Source organism: Buceros rhinoceros, unplaced genomic scaffold (assembly GCF_000710305.1).
Source record: "Buceros rhinoceros silvestris isolate BGI_N320 unplaced genomic scaffold, ASM71030v1 scaffold8546, whole genome shotgun sequence".
Lineage (NCBI taxonomy): Eukaryota > Metazoa > Chordata > Aves > Bucerotiformes > Bucerotidae > Buceros > Buceros rhinoceros.
Window position 1 is genome coordinate 51,491 of NW_010418042.1, and position 8,683 is coordinate 60,173.

The 8,683-nt window shown below is 44.9% G+C and overlaps 1 protein-coding gene across 1 annotated transcript in view; it reads right to left on the reverse strand.

Annotated features, from left to right (window-relative positions):
* ACBD6 (acyl-CoA binding domain containing 6) overlaps positions 1–8,683 on the reverse strand; it is a gene marked incomplete at both ends in the record, with an annotated part of 37,292 nt that overhangs the window by 13,198 nt on the left and 15,411 nt on the right. Inside the window, one exon of the mRNA XM_010138381.1 lies at positions 4,079–4,161. Within this exon, the coding sequence (XP_010136683.1) occupies positions 4,079–4,161 (83 nt within the window). The remainder of the gene's footprint in view (positions 1–4,078; positions 4,162–8,683) is intronic.

An 8,683-nucleotide genomic window follows, 5' to 3' on the forward strand; every position in this document is an offset into this window, starting at 1 on the left:
AGGGCCAGATGGCGGCTGCGTTAGTGGGATTAATACAATTCTGATAGATTACACAGCATCAGGCAGGCTCCCGAATACGAGGGGTGCCCGCTCTGCGCCCCCATCCTCAACGGAGACCCATTTGCAGCCGGGGCTGCTCTCACATGTTATGGAAAAGAGTGGAAGTTCCTACTGGAAAAGGGCTTCTTGGGCATCCCTCAGGACGGCAGAAGTGGGAAGCACGGCTCAGGGACGCCTCCGTGCCGAGTGGAGGATGTCATTCCCAGCCCAGCATGCCGAGGCCATGGCGACGCAGCCCACGGCAGAGCGCAGGAGGGCTCCTCCAGTGGAAAGGGACACGGACATTTGGCAACGTGATCTCGTATTCTCCATCTGCCAAGTCAATGCTTTCATTTGCTGGAAACATTTGAAAACTGCCTCCCCCTTGCTTCCCCCTTTAAAGAAAGATATTGAAATCTAACTGTACAGTTGAATTTCCAATGCTATGGTATTTCTGGCATCTGCCTCAGTTTGTGTCTTGGATTAGATTTATATCGGTGACACATCAGTCAACCTCATCTCACTGCTCATTTCCCAGGTTTGTGAAACTGTAATTATAGCTATTTGATCATGAAAGAGCTCAACTACTACTGCTTTTGTTCTGGTAATAAGACCAGAAAAGAGACATAAAGCTTTAGGCAGCAGTTAAAAAAAAAAAAAAAAAAGCGCACCACTATACCCAGTGTGAAGTCACAGATAATTTCCAAATCCTTCCTTCCCGGGAACCCTCCAAGTCCCATCACCAGTCACCAACATGCATTATTTTTATGTAACGCCTGCAGTGAGATCAGTGATTTCCAGAGAAACACAGAGGCAGAGCACTATGCTAATACATTCTGCAACTGCTCCTCATTAGTCACTGGAGGCACTTGAGCTCTTTATTGCCAGGGTTTATTAATGACTCCTAATTGATGACCAGTGCCCAGCACCCCAAAGTAAATAACTGCTATGCCTCATTAGCTCAAGAGACCTTTTCCTGATTTGAGGATTGATCTATGAACACACAAATTGCACTGATTTAACCCAATCTCTTTCTAAATTGATTTAATTGGATCGGTATAACCTGTTTCTAGAGACGCTCTTGAATTTATTTGGAATCAGTGCAATGTACTCCTGGGAGCCAGACTGACCGTTTTTCTATCTTGTTCTCAAAGCAGAAACATTTGAGACAATTAGTGATAAGGCAAAATTAGCCTGGCACCATCCCAGTTCCTTCCACTTCTGATCCGCCCGACTTTAGGGTAGGGTATGGCAACTCCACTTTGTCCAGCATTCACAGATTTGCACCCTAAAACCCCAAGCATTTCCTTCCGCAAAAGGAACATCAGCATTATTTATGCGCAGTTCAGCGGCTCGGTTGGAAAGCAACGGCATTGCTGCTTTGCTTGGTAATTTACTGCTGATGGTAAACCAGTGGTTTGCACTATTTAAACCAAGATGCCTCATGTTCCTGCTGCATAGCAGCAGCTTGGAGGAGGTTAATAGTTTGATAAGCCGTTCCGAAGCCTCTGGTGAGAATAAGTGAGCCTGCTTAGGTGAACCTTCAAAACTCTGCACTTGCACTCTTGCCTACCTCCCAGTGCAAGGTGAGGTTGTGACGATGCCGGGCTCCAGAGAGGTTAGACAGCCTTTTCCTGCCTTTGCATCAGCGGAATCCCAAAGGGCCTACGGTAGGCTGTGTTTGGCAGAGTTATGCCTGCTGAGAAACTGCTTTCAGCACTCTGTCAGAACACAGGGCCAATGAGGACTCCAGTGTCAGGTTTTAGTACAAAAAAAAAAAAAAAAAAAAAAAAAAAAAGGGGTTTTTTTGTTTATTCCAGGCTTCTTTAATATGATCCTTTACCAACACAGGGCCAATGAGGACTCCAGTGTCAGGTTTTAGTACAAAAAAAAAAAAAAAAAAAGAAAAAAAAAAGGGGTTTTCTTGCTTATTCCAGGCTTCCTTAATATGATCCTGTAACTAGAAAATATTTATCCTATCAACAGCTCTGGGAAACAGACTGAAGTGGTTTGATTTATAGGTTGTGAGGTAGCATACCCGTACACGCTGAACTTGTGGCATGGGCCTTACTCGTAACTATCAAGGTGTTTAAGTTTGTGCTGGCTCGAGCTATTGCGTTTTCTTTCCCCTTTAGCATTTTCATTTCCTTCCTCTACAGAAAATGCCTTACTTTTTTCAAGACCACATTCTGTTCCCAAATGCGCTGCAGTATTACTCAATGCTAACCTTGTTTGCTTGTAACCAACCACTCACAGCCAGCCTCAGCAAAGTCACCCTTCTCCGGTGAGTGGTACTGCGATCAAACCAGCCCACCTCGTGCTCTAGAGAAACTTGAACGCCAAATTGAATGCCCAGAGCTGTCCTCCTCCTCTGGCTCGTCTGCTTGTAGATTTGGTAGTACCTGCAGCGCAACTTTGCTGTTTAGGGCTATGCATTTGCTGCGTAATTATCACCATTAGAGCCGTGCTGCACTAAACATACAACATCCATGTTCCTCATGCTGTATTTAGTAAAAACGTCTTTGGAGCTGTTCTTCAAGCCTTGCACAAGACAAGTTCTGATGGAAATAAAACCCTAAATATGACAAGAAGATTTAGAGTAGTTAAGCCAACCAGAGCAAACTCTGTTTTCCTGTTCATTTTGCTGTATTTCATATCCATGAAGGGGCACAGGCAGTACCCGGGACAGCGGAGACTCTGAAAGCGCTGGAGGACCAAGCATAGCTCATACTCAGCACCCAACACTGGGCAGCACTGAAATGCCCCACACCCCGAAAGAGCTCGAACAGGGTTTCAACCACAAGGTCAAACTATGAGATCGGGGCTGTTGGCCGAGACCTGCACTGACAGAGCAGGGAAGAAAAAGCAGCTGGTGGATAGCAGAAGTGCTAGTCCTCAAAGAGCGTGTTAAACCAGGGTTCATACCTGACCACCCCTGGTCAAGGTCCAGGAGCAAGTTAAAGACGTGTTGGCTCTCCATGTGAGGCGGAGTTGGCTGCTCCTGGCCAACTGTTCCATCTCTCTACAACCCCGAGGGAAGTGGCTGCACTCCCGCCGAGCGCAAAACTGCCACCCATTTAGTGACACAGAAAAGTCACCCCAACTTCTACCTGAGCTCCTTAGCAAGGGCTTGGGGCGACCTGTTCGAGATTTATTTTTCATTTGTTTGTGACGACAAGTCAAAGAAACGCTGTGTTGAGTTTTAACACTTCAGGAAAGTTCTCAGCAAGCCTGGGAGGCTGTGTGTAGAGAAATCAGTGTTTATCTTTTAATTTCCTGGGACCAAAATGATGCAAGACAGTCAGTAAAACAAATGGGATCACATACACACAAATGGGTGACCGCAAAGTGAAAAAAAATGCTGCTCAAGAATTTAGTCTCCCCTGATTGTTCATCTTAATGAAAAATAAGATGCTGTATTCTGAAAGATCCTCCAGCCCATCATTTAGGTATTGGAGTTAATATTATACCCATGATTAGCAGTCTGGAACAGTAAAAACCAAAACAAGTAAACCCTGCTGTCCTTAGTCAGTAGCTAATGTCACTTACCACTTGCACCTTGACAGTTTTTAAATAGCGGCCATTCTAGTTCAGTAAATGCGTTTCTGCTATGCTGCAGAAGCTAGAAAAAATTAATTTGATATAAGGTACAAACTCTCCCTGAAGGCAAACACTGTTCAGCATTAAAACCTTCACTGAACAATCCTTAATGAATGTATTGGTAAAGAAATAACTGTTCTAAAAAGGCAGTGTCTGAAGAGCTTTCTATTAAAAGTATCCAATATTACCTTTTCTTAGCCATATAACTGAAAAATGGGAAGCCTTGCCCTTCCCCCACGTCTTGCGCTAGGGAAAGGTTACTACCTGGCAATGATACAGGCAGTTATTGATTTAAATGATTATGGACCTGAAAAGTTCTTTCCTGTCATTTATTATCCTATTGTAGTTGCTACCACACTCGTGCAGTATTAAAAAAGGCTGAACAAAATGACTTTAAAAAAAAATACTGTTTTTAACTAAGTCAGGCACAGATAATCACCTGATTGTTTCTTCTTGATACAAGGAGCTGACAACTGGACCTCCAAACGCAGATTTGCTTTCCTTTCCCCTCTTCTCCGTCACCTGAAAGAAAAAGAAAGATGGGTCCAGCATCCTGGCGCCACCCCTCCGCCACCTCCCACCCCTTCCCCTGCCCCAGAGATGAGACCAGCCCCCTGGAAGCCTCATCTTTACAGCAGATGGCACCCCAGGACCTGAACTCCATCCCGAACAGCTGGATGGATTACTTGGGAAAGGGGATCAATGCTCCTCGGAAGGAGGCCCCAAAGGGTCACCCGAAAGGCAGGCGAGGCAGCCTCGCCGTCCCGCTCACAACGAGCCCAAGTGTTGCCTCTGCAGCGCTCCCAGCCGTGGCCCCTCAGGACCCAAAAGCTGAGCCTCTGTGAGGCAGCATAATGTTATGTTACTAGATTGCAAAGCTTGCCTTTACAAATCTATTTAATATAGATTTAAAATTAAATTTTATAATGGGCAGCATTTCCAAATGATTTACTCCCAGGAACTCCAGGATTCTGAATGATTCCCACCGTAATAGAAATGAACAATTAGAATGATGATTGATCGATACGGAGCACCCGGCCTTTCTGTTTGAAAAAACATCCTGCAGCTTGGGATCTTCAGCCGGCTGACTTTACATCAAAGCCAGACTTTCAGAAAGGCCTAAGTGCCTGCTGTCTGAAAGCCTGACCCTGTTTTAAGGGGCACCAGAAACCCTGGCTCTTCTCGGGCACCTACCAGCTTGGTCTTTGGGTAAGCCATCGAAACCGGTTTGCAGCTTGCAGCAGTAATTTCTTATTAAATCAGTCCATTAATTGCAATGTCCTGTTGTTAGTGGACAGTTCTGTGGCTGAGACCTGAGATTACCACACCTGGGGTGAATAAAATCAGAAGCAAAGGGAAAGCTGTCCCGACCTCTAGCAGTCTCTGAGTAGCAACAATACGTGCTGACTACGTACCAAAAGGTGTGGCTGCCTCCTCAGAATTCCACCTAGAAGGATGGTGATTTTTTTTTTAATAAAACATGCTTATATTTGGGTTTCTTCCCACTCCGTAGGTTGCTTTTGTTTGAAACCAATTTACTGCTTCTCCATAATACATTTACTTTTAGATTCTGAGCAAACCAGCTCCACCTTTCAGACCTCCTGTACCATTCCAAGGCCGTAATATTTAGGTTTGCAGATATCACGGGCATACTTCCTTACCAGAAAAAAAATGGAAAGGAAATTGGCTTTGAAAACTCTTGTGTGGCAACTAGGCTTTCTCTAATTTAATGAAAAAGATGACACGAAGTTCTCCTTCCTTGAAGGAAAAGGGCTTCCAGGTCTTTACAGTGGAATGCCCCTCTTAAAAATTATTTCGCAGAGAACCTTACTGTCCATCAATTATTTCCACCCCACTTACAAAGAAAATTAATCTCAGATCATCTGCCAGCACATGCCAGAGTTACTTCTACACAATGAAGTGACACTCAGGTCTAGTCTATCTTCTTCGATATTGAGGGACAGTGGTCGCTCAGCCAGGATCAGAAACCACAGGAAATTTTTAATCTGCAGTCTTCCATCTCTTCCCACTATGGTTTTTGGTTGCTGCCTTTTTCAAAGTCAGAAACAACACTTGCGAAAATACATTTCATCTTTCTAGAGGTGAAATTTTTAAAACAGGTTTCTTGGATTAAGTTCACCTTCTTTGCACAACCAACAACGATGAATCATGTTGACTGAGTACAGCATAAGGTCATTGGGAAACTCGGCGACACAGCCTTTCCCAAAAACATCCAGGCAAAATTTTCTCTGGCCCTTAATCCATATACCAGTTCCTTTGGCCAAGCAGCTTTTATCTCAGCTCTTCCACTCAGAAAGAGGTAACTCCATATTCAATTCAGGAACGTTGAACCAAGTTTATTTCATCACAGTCCTCAAAAAGTAGAATAAGCTTATGAAAAACGTACAGGAAAAGTCTTGTCTATACCCTTCCCGATTTAATGTGAGCCTCTGCTCTGCAAAGCCAGACCACGTCGTGGCTCCACTGTTCATCACCACCGGACTTCCCGAGGGGAATCTGTCCAGTCTATGAGGAACCCATCTTCCCCAAAACATTAACTCTGCCTTGACGCAGATACAAACTGGGTTCTTTCCAGGCCCCCTTGACAATGTGCCTACACCAAGAGCTCATAAGCCCGCATCCAACATCGACGCTACCTCGCCTGCCAGGGACTCGCACGCAATATCCGAGCACAACGTACCAAACGGGGTAAAGACAAAATGGGGCCAAAGCAGTTGCTCCTTCCAAACCACAGCACAGCTACTGCGCTAACAGGAGCTGGTGAGATGAGTAACATGCAGATGCACTTCTCAAATCTCTTGGTACTCCTATGAGAAAAGGGGGTTTAGGGCTGGAAACTACATACAGACAGGTAATGACCAGCGAGTTTGAAGTCACATTAGCTTACAAACCACAATGAAATTAAAACCTGACACTGCACATTCGCGCTCTCCTCTGTTAGAAAAGGCACTAATAATTAACTATGTGGCTCAGTTAAGCCAGCTCAATTTCTTCCACTGTTGGCAGTGCTGTCCAAAAGCTCTGCAGATACACATGTAACTAATGATAGTTACCAGAGAGATCCCAGGCTCCCATAATTTGCAACCTGAATCAGAGAGAGATGACAGCAGCATTATCCATGGTCGGCACAACGTCAGAGGGATGCTGTAGCAAAGGTCTCACAGTTTGAGGGTTTGCCCTCAAACTGCCGGTTAAAAACTGTGGGAATAAAGGGGAAATTTGTGACAGCATAGGAAGAAACCTTGGAGGATTACACTCCAGTGCCAAAGCGCAGGCAGAGGCATGTAGGAGATCTGGGAAGGGATGACAAAGAGTAAGGGATGCCTTAAGAAGCACTGGAATTTCTCACAGTTTCCCCTAACTCTTGCCCATTGATCCTTTGTTGCTCGTGTACAATGAAGACTGGTATCAGAGTCACTATCGCTCTCGACAGTTAACTTCGGGAGGAGGATCTGGTTTACCAAAGCTAGCATAAATCACGGGCAAATACATCCTTCAGAACGCAGCATACATACTGGTTAAGAGACAGTTGCAACTCCCCTGACTGCTGATGTGCTCACAGGCTGGAGCAGGGAACTCCACTAAGCTCAGAACCATCCTTCTCAAATGTCACCGGGAATGCCAGCAGAGAAGCCGCACTCCTCCCGGAACAGACAGCAGAGCGTTCTCATCCCTACCTCAGTGCACTGTATTTGTCAATAAAGGAGCGGCTGATTCAAGGTACAATCGCATCTCGACTGGCTGTCACTGACGATGCTGCTCCAGACGGCCTCAAAGCCTGACAACCACTTTCTGAACAAAATGGAAATACAGGGACTAATATTTGCTAACATCATTAATTCATTTTTTCCTCCACTCCCCCTTCTTCCTTTATCCACCATGTCAAGATGTATACCTTTAAATTGTTGTCAGCCATAAAACAGACGTCGTGTCCCAGTTCAGAGGTTAACATATAATGACAGACACATTAAAAAACCCTGTCCAATGCCTCACTGACAATTTCAGCTCCATCTTCTCCTCAAAGGGACAGTAGCTCAAACTCACTTATAAGCTTTAACAATATTAAAGTCTAACCATGACTGAAAAATAAAGGAGAAAGAGAAGATAGTTTTATTGTACTAAGCATTATGGAAACAGAAAACAATTAGGGAGAAACATTTTCTTTGTGAGGGTTTTGAGTTCACCTTCTATTTTTGTCTTAAGTCCCCCATGATCACAGCATGATCCATTTCTGGAGTGTGTCCAGAGAAGGGCAACGAACCTGCTGAAGGGTCTAGAGTGCAAGTCTGATGAGGAGCAGCTGAAGGACCTGGGGGTGTTTAGCCTGCAGAAAAGGAGGCTCAGGGGAGATGTCATCACTCTCAGCTCCCTGAAAGGAGGTTGGAGCAAGGTGGATGTGGTCTCTTCTCCCAAATAACAAGCAATAGGTTGAGAGGAGATGGCCTCCAGTTGCACCAGGGGAGGTTTAGGTTGGATATTAGGAAGAATATCTCTACTGAAAGGGTTGTCAAACTTTGGAACAGGCTGCCCAAAGCACTGCTGGAGTCCCCATCCCTGGAAGCGTTTAAAACATGTGTTGATGTAGTGCTGAGGGACATGGCAGTGCTAGGTGAAAGGTGGGACTTGATTTTAAAATGATTCTGTGATTCCAACCAAAATGATTCTGTGATTCCAACCAAAATGATTCTGTGATTCTCTTGCATTTTGAAGAGCAGGATGAGAATTGTCATCCAAGAGGAAAAGTGGTAGTTTCCTGTCAGGCGTTGGTTTAGCGGGCCAGCCTCTTGCTATAGCCCTGAAGACAGGACAGGGATTTATTATTTTTCATGTCCGAGCCCAAGCTTTGTTCCAATCTAGACAAAACAGGTACAACAGATTTAACAAGGTGGCGTGTGAACTTACCACCAGTGATTAGCTGGGACTGAACTGGACCAAACGGTACACAGCTATGGTATGTGCAGGGCAAGAGACTCACGAGTCTCACAAAAGGAAAGATACAGAGAAGTCCTACAAAGATACTACA